Source organism: Mus musculus, chromosome 17 (genome assembly GCF_000001635.26).
Source record: "Mus musculus strain C57BL/6J chromosome 17, GRCm38.p6 C57BL/6J".
Taxonomy (NCBI): domain Eukaryota; kingdom Metazoa; phylum Chordata; class Mammalia; order Rodentia; family Muridae; genus Mus; species Mus musculus.
In genome coordinates this window covers 65,250,132-65,271,072 of record NC_000083.6, presented here as the reverse complement: position 1 = coordinate 65,271,072, position 20,941 = coordinate 65,250,132, and the positions used below count along the sequence as shown (strand labels likewise).

Here is a 20,941-nt window from a genome sequence, read left to right as displayed (position 1 = left end):
TATTTACAGTTTCAATGAGTCCTTTTAATGAATGGTGAAATTTGTATGTGAAAATAAAACTCAATGGGGTTGGAGAGCTGGCTCAGCAGTTAGGGGCACTTGTTGCTCCTGCAGAGGACCCAGGTTAGATCCCAGCACTTACGTAGTTGACAACTGTCTGTAACTCCAGTCCTAGAGGATCCAATGTCCCCATCTGGTCCCAGCACTGCACACATGTGGTACTCAGACATCCAGGCAAAACACTCATACATAGAAAATAAAGACAGATTTAAAAAACATACAAATCTAATTGATATTTAGTGCATCTGAAATAATTCCTTCCTCTGTTTTGCAACTTGGTGATTGGGAGGCTGTTTTGTCTAACCTGATCTGATGCAAGGAGGATCTATCTACTAACTCATATCTATTTCTGATCCAACTATAACCCCAAATTACAGATTTTCATGAGACCCAAATGAGACATGGCAATATTTATGAAAGGTCTTTTCAAAATTCCAGGTTCAGAGCTTTGAAGTTTACCTTCTGTGCTTGCTCTAAAATTTCTGAAAACGGACACTGGGCTTGTTAGTGGTTCGTAGGGACTCCTCTGATCTTTCTCTGCTTAAGTATCAAGCAAGCTCCTTGAGAGCAAACCAAGCTACGAGTGTGGAACTCACATTTTTGATGCTCTGTTCCTCAACTCTGGGTCGTTGATAGCTCTGAAATCTAATTTTACAATACCAATCCCTTGCAGTTTCTAAGTCTCTACTAACTTCTTTCTTTCCAAACAAAAATCCTTTCCTTGAGTATCTTGTTTTTGTTTTTTTCCTTTTGCTCCGTAAAACAATTGTGTAAATTCCCTACGGAGGTCCAGGACTTGGAAAATATTGCTTATTTCCAATGGTCCATTTCTTAGAGGCCTTGGCACTTCTTGCTCTGGCTGCTTCTGTGGGCCATTGATGCTTTTAAACCAGTTTTATTAAATAACCTTTGACCTTTGTAATAGTTGTTGTCTCTAGAGGCATTGGTATTTTTTAGGCCTCAATTTCATAGTGACAGACAAATATTACAGTGCTTTGAATCTTATGTCAAGGTGTGATACAGGGTGATAGAGATTTTGATCTGTGTGTGCTACCTCCCCCTGTGTCCTTACAGAACTGTCTCTTAGAAACAACTTCCTGGGCTTTCAGAGCAACCTTGTAATCCCTCACACCTTTTGGAAAACATCCATGTATATTTCTCATCCTTGATATAAGAACAAAACTAAGTCACAAATGGGACTATTTTCCCCATCCAGCTCCAAGTCTATTGAGACAACCATATAAAACATGTCTTTTATAACTTTGTAGCTCAAAAACTGTATCCTACCACTTTTCCAGGGCCCCACAGATGTCTGCTTGCTCTCCCCTCCATGTGAGAATTGAAGCTTTGGATGACAGCTTTCCTTTTCTTGCCTCTTTATCAGTCTTATGCCAGCAGCCTCTTTGCAATGGGTATTGGTTTAACTGACCGGGAAAACAAGCGAGGTACTTCAGCCTCACTGTATCTCGGGGTTTATCTGCACCGGATCTCCACCCTGCTCCCCAGATTATTTGGTCACTCTTGCAATCTGTAGTGTGTCAAAGTGAATTATCCATATGACGCTTCCCAGCCCCAACTCTCAGTGCCTGTGCCTGGGACTTTACTTGGAAACAAAGGAAATCTTTTCAAATGTAGCCAATACCAGGCTCTGAAGATAAGCCCATCCTGGGCCAGGCAGCTGCATGAAAGAAAAGTTGTGCTGGATATATCAAACAGGCAGATGGGACAACCAACAGGAGGAGGCAGTTGAACTCAGCTTACTTGAAGCAAAAAGCAGGATAGCTTCTAAGCTGGTGGGAAAGGGCTGGAGAAGAACACATTAGGTGACTGTGACCTGCTAATTACTTGTAACTTATCCAGGGCTCTCAGGCTTCCCACAGAGACTGGGAAATGGTGGCTAACTTCATAGATGGTTATACATAAAGGAGGAGCCTCCAGGTCACTGAGGTGGACATCCCAAGTTATAAAACCAGTGAGAGGCTCAGATGAGATTTACATTTCAAAGGGCTGAAAGAGAATTTAGAATTGATGGCTTTAGGGACATGCATTAAGAAAATGGAGGTTAATAGCCTGTAGCCTAAATGACACCCATCTAAAGTTTACTTAGACTACTGAGGCAACATGAGAGCTATTTTGGTCACGGGAATCTTCAATCCAATGATAGTATTCCTATGCACAGGAGGAAGTGGCCCTGGGAAGACAGACACAAGAAGATAATGTATTGCTTCAGCCAGGGGAGAGCAAGGCTAGCCCATCCCTCCAGAAGCCTAGAGAGTAGGAGCACATCCCCTGCTGGGGCTATTAGAAAAATCCCGAGCAGAGAACTACAGGGAAAGTGTCTCGATTTCTCCCTTACTATAAAATACCAAATTCTTCAACTCATTAAAGACTCATCACAACTACCATGTTTTTTATTCAATCCCTTGTCCTGTAGTTGATAGGATAAGCTAAAAGCTGTGGCTTTCTCCTTTACATTGTCGATAATGACGACTATAATGACGTTACAACCGATACCTGTCTAGTGTTTGATGTATACATTACCTCCTTGAAATAGAAAGCAGTGTTCTCCATATTAGGGATACAGTAATACTATATGACAGAAGCAAAGTCACATACGTAACTATTTTTGTTATCTTATTGAATCTTTCATTCTCATATTGTCTTGAAGTTATTGTTATTCATGCATTTCTTTCTTGGTGCAAATGAATCAACAGCTATAACTAAAAAAACCACAGATACATAAGCAGGCCCATTTAATTTTTTCCCTTTAAAATTCCTTTTAGCATTATATAATTTGTACATATATATATATATATATATAATTTAAGAAGGAATTCAAGACAACTTACTTAAATACTTTTAACCTTTAAATAATTTCTAAGAGTCTATCTTACTTTTCAGAGTGCTTAGCCTAGTTCTCTGAACTTTGGACATGCCCAACTTTTTGTGGAATGACTACAGTTAACCCAGGTGTCAGCCCTGTTTGTCTTCCAATGCCCAGCTCTCGAGAGTCACAGTTTTCTATAATGTTTTAATAGAGCAGCGAGAGGAGCATGCAAGCCTCTCTTGCTCATACTGCTTCTCAGGATTACTGGTTGGGAGAGAGCTCCATGTTCCCCAGTGGGTGCTGTGTTGCTTCCTTTGAACCGCGTATCTGCTTTACTGTGCAGCCCACCTCCTGAGATCATGACTCTTACAGAATGGGGTACTGATGAGATAAACTTCTAGCACCAGCTTAGAAAATATAGAGGGTTAAAAGCATCCTGACAGCTTCACCTGTCCATCCCTCATTGAGGAGACATACAGGCAAATGGGGTGTTTTCTGACACTGTCTTGGGCATTTGAAAGGACAACAGACAAAAGTCTCCTTGGTTGGGCAGCTACTTAGGAAAACATCAGACTCACATGGGCTCATGATAAATGTAAAGCTACAGTTGGGTAAGTGCAATAAAGAAAAGTCTCTGAAGGATCCAATAAAATGGCACTGGGCTTGAACTAAAAGCACTAACCCAACCAACATGGAAGAAGATGAGGAGAAGAGGAAAACATTGTCAAAATATGCAAACAGACGACACTGAGGGCAACAGAATGCTCTAGCAATTGTAAGTGAGCCTATGAGCTGGACACATATGTAAATCTAGGAAAATAGGACAACTGGCTACAATAGAACTACGTGACTGATGCTGCCAAGTTCTATTGCTTGCTTTGGAATGGAGTCTGTTCCTCCCCTTTAATTACATTAGCCTAAGCTTTGATGTGTTGCTTTCCTTTATTGAATAAACTTTAGGCATTTTCTTTTACAAGTAGGAAGCTTAGCTGGGGAAGGTCTTACCCTAATCACCATCTCTTTTATTCCATGTCCCATCAAGCTGTTCTTTATTTATTTTATTTATTTTTTTATTGGATATTTTCTTTATTTACACTTCAAATGTTATACCCTTTCCCAGTTTCCTCCCTCCCCGGAAATGGAAACACCCTATCACATCCTCCCCCCACCCTCCCGCTTCTATGAGGGTGTTCCTCCACCCACCCACCCACTCACCCACTCCCACCTCCCTGCCCTCAATTCCCCTATACTGGGGTACTGTCTTGGCAACAGCCTAGATTGTTTGAGATTGCCCATGGGACCCTTTTAGCCAACCCCTTTTATCAACTGGATAAAACCCAGTCCCTGGCACTGAAAGTTTAGTTTGGTGATAGCCAGTCTGGGACTCCATCTCTATCATTATTTGGAGACTTCCTTAGGATCACCTTAATGTATTTTAGAGAGTTTCCAAAAGTTTCCACTGAAGTAGAATTCTTTGTCACCTTAATTGTAGCTTTCTTTCTACTCATCCCCTCCCATAACCCTGTCTCTCTTTCACCTCCCCACCTGATCCTCCCATTTCAATCTATGCCCCTGCCTCCAGGCCACTATAAAATCTATTCTCTTTCCACCTCCCAGGGAGGTTCAGGTGCCACCCTCCAAGTCCCTTCCTCTACACATAGTCTCTATGGTGCTATGATTACAGCTTGATTATCATTTATTTACTTAACAGCCTAAGTCACAACCATTAGGCAGAAGAGCTAACTGTGAGTCACATGGGCTTTTGAAACCTTAAAAGCTCACCTCCAGTGAAATATCTCTTCCATCCAAGGGCACACCTCCTAATCTTTTTTTGGACAGTTCTCCCAACTGGGGACCACGTATTCAATCAAATAAGCTCATAGGGCCATTCTCATTCAAACTACCACACTGAAGAACAAATTCCAAAGATTAGTTGTGAGTCCAGAGGAGAGATGGTGATGGTTTTCAGGGAAAAGAGTGTTGTGGTGAAGGTAGACGGAGATCTGAAAAGCTTTTACTGCAGGATAGAACAGTTCATGTGGTTCTGCAAGGGGACAATGGAAAGCAAGAATGTAGAACTTGTTAGAATGATACAGGCAACAAGTATGAGAAAATCAATGTGAAGTACTCCAAACTAATGTATTGATCAAACTTCATTTTGTGATATTGAAATTTTTCAGCATTTTCTTTCTTTGGTCTCTTCCCTACGTCTTTCTCTTTATAACTTTTTATTTCTCTCTCAAAACCCCCTTCCCACCATTTCATTTTTTTTTTACATATTTCTTACTGTGCACAATTCTTTCCTAATATCTGAAATCGTAGAATTAGTATTGGGTATTTTGTCTCTAATCTGCCTTAATTTGGGGCCCAGCTATATAATAGCAGCAAATTTACAAGACCTTGCTAAAGTATCACAGTAATATGGCTAACTTAAAAAATATTAAAATCACATTTATACAATATAAACTCATTATTTCTTAGATCAAATTTTTAGGTTTAGGCATCCTTCCTTAGAGCTTTCAGGGTGGGAGGGTCCTGTGAGGGAATGACGGGTGTGCTCACTTCCCCACTGGGTACTGCGGTATTCCAATATTGTAACTCACTTTTTGTGTTCTTACAGCTCAATAGCTATGCATCAGCTGTAGAGTTTGCATCTGCCCACAAAAAAATTATTCTTTTAAAAAATTATTTTCTAGTTTTCATTGTATATTTAATGTCTTACTCTCAAAAATGTTAGTTGTGGTAATCCAAAATGACTTTGACAAACTGCAAGTTAGCACATCAGTAGTCTATCAGAGTAAGGTTAATAAAGCGTCTTAATGAAGGATCACGTCTCAACCTAATGCTAAACATCTTTTTTGTGTGTGTGTGTGTATGTTCTTTTGAAGGGATCATTCTTCTGTGGTAGAAGTTTCCATGACTCCGTATCCAAATTTCTTCACCAAGGCAGATAAGAAATTGGAAGAAATCATTGATCATCATGTAAGACTGACTTCCATTTTTAATTTAAAACAGGAATATAATTACATTATTTTCACCCTTCCTTACTTCCCTCCAATTCTTTTCCCTACTCTCCTTCAAATACATAGCCTATATTTACTTAATTGTTGAAATATGTGCATATATCATTGTACAGCCTGCTCAGTCAGTATCATGTACATGATCTCAGGGCCAAACCCTTGGTATTAGATAAACAATTTTGGGCCTTTTCCCTGTAAAAGACTATTTTTTTCTAAATCTTAGCACTTGCTAATAATAATCTGTAGGTTTTTTTAAACTAAGGTTAAAACCTTATGATATTTCCCCCTTTGTATCAGCATGTCTTATAGTATATCCCTGTTTAGCTCATGCGTAGGTAGCCATGTCGATGAGACTTCATGGGTATAGCTTCTTCGACATTCTAGGAATAGTGGTCATTTTCCTATCAAACCACATAGATTTGGATTAGAAACAGATTCCTTCCTTTGGTTGATCCAGTGAAGTATACTTTGGCAACAAAGATGGACACTGACTTAGTGTGAAGAGATGGGCAAAGCTCTTCCAAACAACCAGGACCATGATGAACCCAAACATTGTTATCTGAGTATTTGACAAAACAAACTTCAAAACAAGTCCAGTCAGAAGAGGTAGAGTCACTTTAGACAGATAAATGTGGAAAAATCAATCAAGGGGAAATGACAATTCTAAATGTATATACACTAAAGACAGGCTTAACTAATTTTATAAAACAATACAACTAGATCTACGCTTACAGATTAATGGAGAGCAAATAATACACCATTGAATTATAAAGGAATGAAAAGTAAAATTGGATACACAAAACCTATGAATGCAGTGCTAGAGAGAAACCTTAAATCTGAGAGAGAGGGAGGAGGGAGGGAGGGAGGGAGGGAGAGAGAGAGAGAGAGAGAGAGAGAGAGAGAGAGAGAGAGAGAAGAGGAGGATTATGAAATCAATGACCTAATGTACCTTAAGGCTGAAAAAAAAAAAACAAGAAAAAATTCCAAATAACTGGATGCAAATAATTCAGATCAGAGCAGAAATTAGTGAAATACAAATGAAGCAAACAAAAACAGAAGGAAAAAAATCACTAAAACAAAAAGTTTTTTTTTTTTTTGAGAAAATAAGTAAATTGGAGAAACTCAGCCTAAATCAACCAAACTACAGGAAAAAAGGATCCATATCAGTAAAATTAGAGTTGAAAAGGGAGCCATTATAAGATACTAAAGAAAACCAGAAAATCCAAATGAATTTCTAGATAGGTATGACCCATCAAAACTAAACAAAAATGAAATAAATATTATAAGCAGATTTGCAACAAATATAAAAATGAAAACTGTAGTTTAAAAATCCCAATTTTATAAAACTATGTGGTCTAAATGGAATTCAGTTCAACCAGATCTTCTAAGAACTAGGACTAATACTTCTCAGATTATTCTTTCAAATACAAAATGAAAGAAAACTTCCAAACTCTTTTTAAAGAATTGTTTCTAATTATAAAACCATAGAAAGACATAACAAGAAAAGAAAATTACAGACCAGTATCTTTTGAACACAGACCCAAACGTTCTAAATAAAATACTTGCAAACTAAATTTAAGAACATTAAAAAAAATTGTCTTGATCAAGTTGACTTCCCTCCAGACATTCAGGAGCTTTTTAACATATGAAAATCAATATTACTCATCCACACAGTATTAATGACAGAAATCCCATGACCATCTTAATAGTTATAGAAAAATTCTTTGACAAAACAATACATCCCTTCATAATAAAAGCTCAGGAGAGATTAGGGATTGAGGAGCACATCTCAACTAAGTAAAGACTACATGTGGAACCCATGTAGCCAACATCATGTATAAATGAAGAAAAACTTGAAGCATCCCCACTAATAACACAGACAAGGCAAGAGTGCCCAGGTTTTTTTCATGCCTACTCAGTATAATACTTGGGTCAATCATTTACAAAAGATCAAAGACCTCAACGTTAGGTCTGAAATTCTGAAATTACTAGATAATGTAGGGCGTACACTTAAAGATAGGAACAAGCCTTTCAAATAGGACTCCATTCAGGGAATACGGCTAACAACCAACAAGTAGAAACTCATGATGTTAGAAAGCATCTATACTGCAAAGGAAGCCTGCAAAATAGGAGAAGCCCTATGCTAGCTATGTACCTGATAGAAAATTAGAATGTAGACTCTAGAATGAGTTTAAAATCTAAATATTAAGTAAACAAATAATCTACTTAACAAATAGTTTAAGGAACTGGAGGTAGAGTTCTCCAAACAAGAAATACAAATGACTAATAAACAATTTAAAAAATGTTCACCATCCTTAGCCACCAGAAAACCCAAATTCAAAGTGATTTGATATTTTATCATACATAGTCAGAATGACTAGTATTAAAGAAAGAAGTAAATATGAACACTGGTGAGGATGAATGAAATGAGCTCCTTTAGTCACTGTCAGTGGGAGTATAGATATATAGCAATAAAGTTGGAATTTATTTGGAATCCTACATGGTAAATTGACTCAATAGTGCTATAAAGGCTATTTTAGGGGAAAAGTTATCAACAGTGTTATTTTGCTATGAATTCTATGAGCTATAATGATCTGTGCTCTCTAGTGTGTTAGTGGTATGACAGTTATGTAAACAACCAACCAACCATTTTCTGATTGGAACTGAGGCCCGTCTCATGGAGAAGAATATATTCCTGGTAGTCAACCTGGTTAGGAGCCAATGGCTGAACAGGCCATAGACTCTAGGGAAAACCTTATGTTATTGCTTTGCCAAGTGCACATGAAACACTTGTGTTTATATACATATATTAGTGCTGTCCTCAACCTTCTTACTACACTGAGTAAGAGTTGATAAAGTAACCCATAACTGTCCAAACCACCAAAAATAGGAGACAGAGTGTTCAGGTACAAATGGTCAAGGTTAAGAGAACATTGTTGAAGATGATCAGACACAATGCAGATATTAGCAGATTGTGGTGCTCGGCCCTTAGTGGATGCATCTACATCACAGCTCCCACATCTTTTGGTGTAGGGAAGGATGCAGAAGAGGGGAGGAAGGAAGATTGTAAGAGTCATAAACCCAGGAAGTGTCCTGTGAAGCAAGTGTCTCCTAGAAATGACCACCTAACCAAGACCAAAACTATAACAATATGATGGAAATGTTAACAAGAAAGGAGATTCTGTGGGATTCCTCATCCCTAGACAAAGAGCTTCAGGCAACTAAAGACTGCTGGTGGAAGAGGAATCAGCCTCATCCATTATTGGTTATCCAATGGAAAGTGATCACCCTTGTAACAATATATGTACACACAACAAAAATGGACTCAGCATGTTATATTTATATACTTGTGCATACATACACACTCACAAGCATATATGTATGTAATAAATAATAATAATAATAATAATAATAATAATAATAATAATAATAATAATAGTTTATAGTGTGGTGGAGACATGGGAGGGGTTTGAGAGACTATGGCCCAGAGGGATGAAAGGTAGGGAGCAAGTGATACAATCTCTTATAGTAAAAATAATATAAAATTAAAAAAAAAAGAGCAAATTAGAGGATCAGGAGATGCACAGGAAAAAATGTCTTCTGGCCACGTCACAGCTATTAAACTCATGTCACTGCGGTTTCCTGCACAAGACATATATAAGAGTGGGCACTTCCACATTTTATTATGTGTAGGGAAGTAGTCTATATAAATCTTCTAATATCCCGGAGGGACTATTGGCTGCTGATAGTTATTGAGTCAGGATGTCATTTTCTCTAGTCAGATATCCTCTAATAAACTGCCTTTGCTCTAGTAAATATGCTCTGCCCCACTCTTGGACAAGAGACTGGTTAAACTCAGTGGGTGTCTTAGTCAGGGTTTCTATTCCTGCACAAACATCAAGACCAAGAAACAAGTTGGAGAGGAAAGGGTTTATTCAGCTTACACTTCCAAACTGCTGTTCATCACCAAAAGAAGTCAGGACTGGAACTCAAGCAGGGCAGGAAGCAGGAGCTGATGCAGAGGCCATGGAGGGATGTTACTTAACTGGCTTGCTTCCACTGGCTTACTCAGTTTGCTTTCTTATAGAACCCAAGACTACCAGCCCAGAGATGGCACCACCCACAAGGGGACCTCCCTCCTTGATCACTAATTGAGAAAATGCCTTGCAGCTGGATCTCGTGGAGGCATTTCCCCAACTGAAACTCCTTTCTCTGTGATAACTCCAGCTTGTGTCAAGTTGACACAAAACTAGCCAGTACAGTGGGTTACACACAAAATGTAGACATGAAGTCAGGGTCGGGGAACTTGCTGAGGAGGAGGGAAGAAACGGAATGAGATAGGAATGGGGTGTAGTTAACAGTGACTGAAGTTTGTGGTATAATTTTATGAGACAAGCAAACAAAAAAAACTTAGAAGGCTAAAAATAAACTGTAAGGCTTAACATATGAGAAAATATCTGTTGTGATTGAATATCACAAATTTGCAAATGAAATAAATTTCAGGTTTTGCTTGAATAGTATGAATGTTTTTGCCACAATTTCCTGTATATTTCATCCAATAAATTATTTTCTGAAAAACTGAATATATAATTATGGTGTTCAGATAACATCTCAAGAAACATGATAGTAGCTCATTTCTTGTATCATTAAAATTTAATCAGGTGTGTTGTAGTTAAGTCATGGTTTTGCCTTGCAGCCCCAAGCTTCCAGAATTAAGACTCAGACTCAAATTATATTTACAAATACCTTGACCATATACCTAGGCTCTTCTCTGACTAGATATAACTTAAAATATCCCATTCATTCTAGTCTACATTTCACCATGTGGCTGGTTACCTGTGCATCAATCTTTTCACATCTTTTCGACAACTCTCCCACCTCTCCTCCCACAGAATTCTTTTTCTTCCCAGATATCACACCTCTATTTCCTGCCTAAGCTATAGTCTTTTAAATTGTCATCTATACAATACACAAGATATTCTCTCTACAGTTTTCCTTTGTAGTCCAATAAAAGATTTTTCTTTTAAATATAGCATTTATGGAACTTTTATGAAAACTATAATATATGATATATATTTACAATGTCCAGTCCATTTATATTTGGCAATTTAGATAAAGTATTTTATCATCTATCCTGTCTTGGGACGGTTCAGAATTCTGTATCTAAAACATTTTTGTATCCTAATTTGTATTGCCAACCTAAAACTATCCTTTTAAATCTTAAACAATTTAAGCTTATAGTAAGACTATGACTATCCAGTCTTTAACCCCATCAGAGAACTGAGAAGGAAATAAATATTACTTCAGTATATAGAAAGCACAATGACACAGCTCCCAAAAATTATAGAAATGATAGACAGCTGACCACCTTGATGGTCCCCAATATTCTCTATAACATTGGAGTATCTATTCTCAGACTTCTGGCCCCAAATATCTAACAGACTTTTTGCAAATCAGGAATTATGAAGGACTTGCTTACCCTATCTTGGCGGAGCTTGGCAATTGACTTCCCTGCATCTGTTCGTCCTTTCTGGACAGCATTCTCTGTGAAGATAAATTTAGTACGTTTTCTTTGACCATTGGCTAGCTTGCTACAATTGAAGCAACTCCATATGGGGGTCTTTTGATGCTTATCATCTTTTTCCAAGTTGAATGGGGTGCTGCCAGTAGCTGACATGTCTCAATCTCAAAAAAGCCTTACATTAATAAAAGTATCTTTAAATGCCATATTCTTTGGGTCTCCAAGATTTTTTAAAGACCATCTATCTATTCATAGCATATCTGAACAAGTGAATGTTGTCTGCCTCCCAGCTGCTATCTGTACAACCCAGGATGTATATTTAAGTGTTGATCCAAGACTAATAATCTGATATGACCATGAGTTTGACTGTCTATTAACCTTTATTATTTTAAACAGTTTGTAAAAGCAGTCATTAAAAGGACTGAGACTAAACCTGGTATTTTAAAATGAGTTGTATAGGTATAATACCTATACAGAAGTTAAAACATACAAATATAACAAATTAATTTTAAATCTGTATCAATATATAAATTGTATCAATGTAAGAATATGTAACTTTAATTTTGCATCAAAATGCAAAGATAATGTTTAATAATCCATCCCTATTTGTCTAATTTCTTATAATAGTACTATATTCCCCTTTTATTCACCCCCTTCTCTTTACCTGAGAAAGGATAGAGAAAAAAGGAAAGATAGAAATCCTGAGATTAAGCTCTCCATTTCATTTCCTTCCTGTACAAGACCAAAATTATTTGTAAAGCATTCCCTAAGATGACAACATAGCTATAATTCATAAAACAACCAAAACCATCCACGCCAACTTAAGGGGCTGGAACAACAGTCTTCTTATAATTGCTTCCTGCTGAACTGGAGTGAAGAATTCCTAAACCAAAAGGAAATTGAAAAAAAAAAAGGTTAAGTCAAAAGAAAGCTATCTGGCATCATTTGTTGTCTAGTCTGTCTGTATTGGGAAAATTCAAGACTGTCCTGACTGGAGAAATCTGAAAGATTGGATGAACCAAGGCTGTCTGGGATTAACAGTCCTTTCTGAAGCTATTCTAGAAGTGAGTGTCTAGAAACAGCATCATTTGAGGCAGTATCATGCAGGGAGCTGGGCATTAGGTCATCCCAGCATTGCTGAGGATGAGTCTTGTTAGAGTTGCTCTCTTGGTGTTTTATTCCATAATATATAAAACTTATAACCAATATTTAGTTCTATAAAGATATTTGTATGGAATGTGCAAGGTGCACAGATCAGTTAAGGATTAATTTTTGCTCCTAATTTGAGCAGGTGAAAGACAACTTTGTCTTTGTTTAGGAGTTAGTTTGATCATATGACCAAATTGTAATATAAATCTTTATTTGAGACATACAAAAGGATGACATGATGAATCTTGAGGGATCTGCAGACAACATAATCTATTGGCTAAGTACAGCGGAAGTTCTGGCTAGAGAAATTTTTATGTTTCAGTTTAGCACTGATCCTATCCAGAGGGATCAGCAAATCATGTTACCTGTCCTGTTTGGTCTTGTTATTTTATTTCTTTCTTATCTGTAGCCAAGATCTTCAGGGGGTCTTCCACTACCAAATCTGATTGTTATTACTTTGGAAGGGATCCAAAACCCTTTCTTCTTTTCTGTTAACACAGATATAGAGTCTTTCTCTCAAAAGAGCATGCCCTTAGTCCAACAACCCAAAGTCATCAAAAGTATAGATTGATTCCATTTAGCAGGCTCTTTTTTATTTAGATTCACTCTATTTTGATCTCTCATAGAGGATTTATAATACCATTATAACCACTAAACTTATAACCACCTTCATCTTTATAATTAAAACAATTTACTATTATTTATTGAGTTAGAGTTTCTCTGTGTAGCCCAAGCTGACTGGATTTGTTTGTAGATTAGACTGACCTCAGATTCACAATCAACTTGCCTTTGTCTTGTAAGCATTGAGATCAAAGACCTGGATTTATTCATTCATCCATGTATCATTAAAAACATATCAATTTCCATTTATTTCTCCCTTCTTTGGAGATTAAGATCTCTGTGGATATCTATCTATCTATCTATCTATCTATCTATCTATCTATCTATCTATCTTCTTTCTACTCCTGGATGTCCCACATCCATTTCCTGCCTAAGTCATAGGCTTTTTAATTGACAGGAGATACGTCCATACAATACACAAGATGTTCTCTCTACACAGGTAATCATATATCATAAGCATATATCATAAGCATATATGATATTGTTATTTAACAGTCATCTACTATAAGCATATATGATATTATGTTTATGTTTCAGTGTTTCCTCATATGTTTATTTAAACATTTTGCAAATCTTGTAATAAGGTTGCATGGCATGCTGTGAGTGTTGTGCTGAGGGTGACAGACAAACAGACAAAAATAAAACATTGCAGGTGGGAGTCTTAGGGGTTTCCAGCAGATCACACCTGGAGTGACTCCACACTGAACAGTCTGCTTAGTCTGAAAAGGGCTTACTACTCCTGGTACCCATTTCCTCTGTCAACAGTGTTAGAAGGGGGTATGTTCCTCCTGGTGTTTAGTCCTTCTCAATCCTTAGTTCCAACACTAATTACAGCTTCTTAGCTCTCCTCATGTCAGACACACTGGTCTGCTACAGCGAAGAACTGCATGGCTGTCAATTCCATGTCCAACCTGATTAGCAGTGAGATTGAACCCTTGACTTTAGTATGCATTTTCTGTGCGGTTTTTTTTTTCCTTCAGTGATATCTTTCATTTTATAGTGTAGGCTGTCTCGGAAACATCAGCATTGAGTAGGACAGCAAAGCACCCTGGGATATAGAAACAAATATTACTTTTAAGACGAAATTCTGCTTCTGTAGGGCATATAGATCTTTGTGCATGTTTCAAATATGCTAGAGTATAAGAAACTTGGACGCCCCTGCAAACGGTAAGAGAACAGTCATATCAGTGCACATTTGAAAAGCTATTTTGACATGTACTTTTTCCATGGAAAAGTAAATATGTAAATAAGTTATTATCTCTGTCGCAGTGGCAGAAAGATATGGAGGCCCGAAAGCGAGAAGAGGAAGCATATAAGGCCCAAAATCAGAAGGACAAGGAGGAAAAGGAGAAGATTCACTTTCAAGAAATTATGAAGCAAAGAGAACGGAAACTGAACAAACAAACCAAACCCTATGAAATAATTCTGTCAGAAAAAGAAAGTGGCTCAGAAAAGAAATGTGGGTTCTTCGAGCTGAAACCCAGCACCGCACCAAATGCTAAGTGAACTCGGTGTAGAAGAGTTTTCTTAGAGTCAGTCTGCAGCCATTTTTAAAAAGGAGTTGCTATTTTGGCACCCATTAGTAGTCACAGCATAGTCTTAAATTAATAGTCAACTCTTCTTCACATTAGGTGAAGTAGTTTTTCCAGCTACACCCATTCTTCCCTCAGCGGCTCTCCCCTTGTTCGAGGATCGCTCTTTCAACCACTCTCAGCACTGATATTCTCTGCACCATGAGAAGAATGTGAAATGAAGTCTGATCATCAAGTCAGAACATGAGGGGGTGGTAAGAATTTTTCTTTAGAGTGTGAATGAACATGGGGTTGAGTCCCTAGAATCACTTCTATTTGAATAAAGAAATTAGGATGGCTCTGGAGTCTGTATTTTATCGTCGATTTTTGAAGAACTAAACCCCACATGATACAGGACTGTGTAGAAGCAAGTCCAGAAAGGTAAGTCTCTAAGATCAGTGTGATGTTTAAGGGATGGTCAAAGATACTTATGAGTGACAGCCATTTTAGTTTGCCACATGAGTTTATGAGACTGGGTTTGAAGGAGTCCAGAAAGTTTGGTGCTAACTACTCAAGGCAATCATCTAATCAGGAATTATTCTATAAATGATATTTCATTTCATCTGAGATTCTCAGCCTATGGGCAAGGATAAAGGAATGGAAGTTTCTATGGCTCCCGATGTTCCTTTCTGAAAATATAGATAAAATATTTTTAAATTCCAAATTTCACACATGTAGTTTGGTGATATTCAAGAGGCAAATACTTTATTAGGGATGTCAAATGCTGATACAGGTGGAATGGTACCCCAAATCAGTGAAGGGCCTTAGGGAATAACTATGACGTCTTGAGGAATTCCCTACCACTTTGCCACACTTGTATGCACAGCACTGTGGCTTTTCTTAGTCTATCAAGAAAGCTCCAGGTAAGATTTCTTTTTAAAGGAAAGTTATTGTTTTGAGGGCTTAAATTTGAAAATGGGCCATACATTTGCAGTCTGTAGAATGAGGTTTCTAGGTAATATTTTTGGTATTGTGTTGTTCAGGATAACAGTAACCAAAGGGAGAAGAATGTGGCGGGGAGCTTTCTGTTTTCATTTCTCATTTACACGGTTCATATTCGTGTTTCTTCTACCAACTCCTTACTCATTCCCTCCTGCCCTATAGGAAATCTCACAGCACACCCTTCCTCTCTATCTCCATCATCTCTGCTTTATAGCCATATGCAAATTGAGTGAAATACTAATCCAGAAAACCAGCTAATTTCATGTCTTCATGAGCTGCTCACCACCATATCCTAAAATTCTTCCCACTACTCTACCCAAGCAAGTTCAGATTTCCTCCTGCAACCCCTCACACCACGTCGCATTCAGTCTCATTAAGATCACCCACCGTGTGACATGGACTTTACCAAACTCTGACTGCTGAGCTGTAGGAGAGGGGTTTGAATAGTCTAACTGCCACTTACAAGAACTTCAACTATTCCTTCTGTTTCTATATCCTCTTTGTAGAGAGATGCTGGCCTCTCCATTTCTCAATCTTCCTGGCATCTGGGGTGTGTTCTGCTTGGTTCCTCTGGAGACTTACTTTAACTGCTATAGTCTTGATCCTCATTGGTCGATTACCCTCACGGTTCCATAACTTTCTCGATATTTCCAATGTTCCATCATCTTCCCATCCTTGACATGCATAGATTTGTTGTTAAAATCTTTTTGCTGTCACAGTGATTGTGACATGGAAGGAAGCAGATGTAAGATCTATATATTAGCAGGTAGACAATGATACAGGGAATGATTAGAAGAGAGGGAGGTGATTAGAATTCCCACACCCTTCTTCTTAAATTACATTTTAAAATACGAAAGCAGACATTTCTTCTAGTTCTCTATCTCTGATTCCTCTTGAAATGTTGGTGAGTTCATGCTCATAGATCTGGAGACACATTCTAGTTTGATTTCTGGTGGCTCTGAAAGAGTAGACATGTTAATAAACTCCTTGTGCTTAAATTCATTCTTTTTTTTTTAAGGTTGACATAATTAGGTAAAGATTGTCACAGACAAATGCTAATTAGAAAAACAAGGTTGTCAATAATTTTAACAGAGAGAATTCAATATAAAGAACTGATTTAAAAGTGTTTGTGTGCCTGAACAAGTTTATGAGCACCATATACATGAGTCCTTGGAGACCAGATAATGATGCGGAATTTCCTGGAACTAGAGCTATAAAGCAGGTATGAACCATGATGTGAGTCCTGGGAATGGAACCAAAGTCGGGTCCTTTGCAAGAGCAGTAAGTGTTTTTTGTTTTTTTGTTTTTTAAATTGGATATTTTTTTATTTACATTTCAAATGTCATCCCCTTTCCTCCTGAGACCCCTATCCCATCCCTCCTCCCCCTGCTTCTATGAGGGTGTTCCCCTACCTGCCTACCCACTCCCACCTCCACGTCTTCTCTTTCCCCTACACTGGGGCATAGAGCCTTCACAGGACCAAGGGCCTCTCTTCCCATTGATGACCAACAATGCCATCCTCTGCCACATATGTGGCTGGAGCCATGGATCCCTTCATGTGAACTCGTAGGTTGGTGGTTTAGTCCCCGTGATGAGTCATTGTTCCAGCCCCAAGGAATTGTTTTTAAAAAGATGTTTCAGAACTGAAATTACTGGAAGGTGTATATAGGACTAACACGGAACTATAGGGAATGCTCATCCTTTAGCTCCAGGGACTCAATAACACTTGAGTTCTGTAGAGCGGAGGTGACACCTCACAGAGGAGGACTCAGACCTTTGGTGAGGAGACTGCTGTCTCCTGTTGCTGGTGCCTCACTGTGAGGGACACAGTGGAACTGGTTTGGAGAGCACAGACAAAGAAGTCATCAAAAGAGGAACAAGCTGTCTGTTATAGATCACACTGCCTGGAAAAGCAAAATCCAGAAACAACCCGATCCCCTCTTCTCTCAATTTTCCTTCAGCTGTTGTTTCCCAGCCTCAAAAATAAAAATAAAAATAAAAATAAAAATAAAATAAAAATAAAAAAAAAAAGAGGAAGGGATCGGCTTAGAAACGATGTCACTAAGTGACTAGGAAGAGTGTGTAGTACAACATCTAGGATGTTCTAGGCTACACAGTGTAAGGAACTCTCCTTTCTTATTTTGCCAAATAGATTTCTAGTATAATTTACCTTCTATGGTTGCTTCCAGTTTACTAGAATAAACCAAGGCTTTATGAGTGACTATTGGTTGTGGATTTCCCGTAGGTTTCCTCCTAATAACCACCAAAATATAAGAATATAGTTTTCACGCTAACTCATCGCCTCTTACAGGATTAAGAATGAAAATACCCATAAGACTCTGAGTTAGTTCTCCTGTAGGACTAGAAACTCTGAGGCATGTGTTGTCGAGGAAAGAAACAGAAAAGACAGATGTTGATGCTGAACCACAACATGAAGTGAACATTTCTTTTGTTCTAATTATAGAAGCACAGGTCAGTTGACCTATGAAGGTCTGGAAGGACACAAGAGATAATTTTAAAGAAAAAAAAAAACCACCAAACATACACCCAGCCTCAGCAAAGGAACAGTGGTGCATTGAGAAGCATCAAGAGCAGCCGACATCATTCATCTAGAAAGACCATAGGAGTATACCAACGTTATACTTCAAGTAGCCGACTTGTCATTCTCTATCAGTAACTGTCCATTGCCGTTTTCTAGGGGACTAAACTTGACTGTTCTTTCTCATACTTTAAATTTATCAACAAAATCAAAGAAGGTCATCCATACATTCCTGGACCTTATTGCTTAAAATCCACAAAGATTCCCTTCCCCTAGCATGCCCCCATAATTATATTATTATGCTCACAACTATAGCACGATGGGAGAGTTTTTTTTTTATCAGATATTGTAGATGGGTAATTATTTAATATGGGGGATTCTCTCTGCTTCTGAGCTGTTAAGCTGCACTTTTCACAACCTTACAGTAGAGGCCAGCAGTGCCCCACCCTGCTCTCTCAACCACTCTGATTCCAGCTGTGACAATCAAAGGTCCTTTGGAAAGGACCCAGTGGCTCCTGGGTGGAAAAGACTGGAGTGAATCTCATGAATGCCCTGTCACCTCTCCCTTTACTGCTGTGGGAACGGTGAATCATAACATCAGAGCTTTTAAGATGCAGTTTTGTTAGTTTTTGACTATTGCACAGCTTTATACAATTGTGGTTTTACTCATGCCCAATTACTCTCTATTATTTCCTTCCTACACCTTCTGGCTGCCGATTGCCAGTTAGTCATCTCCCACCTTCACATCTCTTTCTTCTTTTTCTTCAGATAGAATGAGTTTAATTAGGATTGCTTGTGTGACTGTCGATAGAAAGTTATTATTGGAGTGTGAGCTGTGGCTGCCCCGTTGCAGAAAGTAACCTTGATCAAGTCACAGGTAAGGGCCAATAACTCAGAAAGGGGCGGGTCCTCATGACCCCTTCCCCAACCGTGGGGAAAAGCAGAAGGACTAAGTCTTGGGTTGATCTTATGCAGGTATCCATAGCCACTGTATATTCACAGTTGCAATAATGGAGCGTTATCAGAAAGACAGTGTTTCCTAACATCCCTCCCTGTCTTCTGGCTTACAGTCCTTCCAGACCCTCTTTGGCAATGTTGTTTGGCTCTTGAAGAGGGCAGTATAGAGGTTCCACTTAGGACTAAGGACCAAGTCTGAGTCTGCATTAGCTTTCACCTGCAGCAAGTCAAGCTTTTTTGTCCAAGGCTGAGAACAGCACTAAGCTGTAGGTATGAACATAAATATTTAGAAGGCAGTTTGACAACATGTCCATTCATCAGAACAACAGTAGTAAGTTACACTCCAGAGCCTTTGGCTTTGGCCAGGTTTATACTTCTATTTCCCCTCCCCCTATGGAATGAGCCTCAGATCTAACCGGAAAGAAGCTGACCACTCTTCCCACCCCCAGGGTTTCATACTGCCATTACACCAATGGACGTGACTTGCCCGATAGGTTGGAACTGTGACATGAAGGGACCACAGTAGGTTAAAAAAGCTGACTTTTCTCCTCCAGCACGCAGAATAGCTTCTTACAACATCATGAACAGTCAGCAGTCAGATAGGCACCGGCTTGGTTTCTTTGTATGCCATATCCAAAATGTATGGTTGGCAATCTGTTATTGTACTCTAGTTTTGATGGGCAGCTAGAAGCAATGGCGACAGCCCTGTACTGTTTTGAAACCACCTGGTCCCACCCTGGATAAGAACCCATTAGGGAGGGTTACTGTACCTGGCATTGGGATTTTAATTTAAAAACCCATGCCTTGTGGGAACAGAATTGTCCACATAGAGTACCTCAGTTTTAATTATCTTTTTAAAACCATAGTATTACTATTTAATCATATTGTGTAGTAGGGGGTGTCTGTATGATTTGCCATACATCTTTAGTCCTGATTAGGCCCTCTCCCTACATGCCCTTCTCCTATCCTGTATTTACATTTCAGTCTAGTGTTTTCTCCTTTTTTGCCTATCACCCCAGCTTAAACACACCCCCAAATAATTCCCGGCCTCTGTAGACACTCACTCAAGCTTGACAATGAAAAGAATATAAGAATTCGAAGCTAGGATCTTCATAAAGAGAGAGAACAGATGGTGTCTTCCTTTCTGGGCCTGGGTTACTTCAATGGTTTGATACTTCCCTGCCCAACCCATTTCCTTGCAAATTTCATAGTTTCATTTTTCTTAAGTGTGAAGTAGAATCCCATCACATATACACACAACATTTTCATTATCCGTTCTCCAGCTGATGGACGTCTAGTGAGATTCTACTTCCTAAATCTCATCATTAGAGAGAGCGGCAATGAATATGGATGAGCAGGTATCTCTGTTGCAGGATATAGAGCGTTTTGGGTGCGTTCCCAGGAGTGGTGTTTCTGAATCATACAGAAGTTCTATTCTTCGGATTTTGAGACGCATCCAGACTAACTTCTATAGCGGCTGCACCACTTTGCACTCCCACCAACAGTATATTAAGTTCCATTTTGGCTGCATCCTTGCCAGCATTTATTGACATTTATATTCCTGGTGATGGCTTTTCTGACTGAGACAGAATCTCAAAAGAGTTTAAATTTGCATTCCCGGATGGATAATGACCTCGAACACCTTGTGTTAGTCCTTTGCATTGCTTTGAGATTTCTCCGTTCAGCTCCATAGATGTTTTCTTGTTTGGGTTGATTGGTTTTCCTCGGAGTTAA

The 20,941-nt window shown here is 38.6% G+C and overlaps 1 protein-coding gene across 7 annotated transcripts in view; it reads left to right on the top strand.

Annotated features, from left to right (window-relative positions):
* Tmem232 (transmembrane protein 232) overlaps positions 1-15,074 on the top strand; it is a 285,084-nt gene extending 270,010 nt beyond the window's left edge. For 4 of the 7 annotated variants that reach the window (NM_001289486.1, NM_001008973.2, NM_001289485.1 and 1 more), the window contains 2 exons: positions 5,776-5,869; positions 14,468-15,068. In NM_001289486.1, coding sequence (NP_001276415.1) covers positions 5,776-5,869; positions 14,468-14,704 — 331 coding nt within the window. In that variant the 3' untranslated portion in view covers positions 14,705-15,068. Of the gene's footprint in view, positions 1-5,775; positions 5,870-14,467 lie in introns of all 7 variants that reach the window. The other 3 variants (XM_006524492.3, XM_030249871.1, XM_006524493.3) reach the window with 2 other exon arrangements.
* The last annotated feature ends 5,867 nt before the right edge of the window (positions 15,075-20,941 follow it).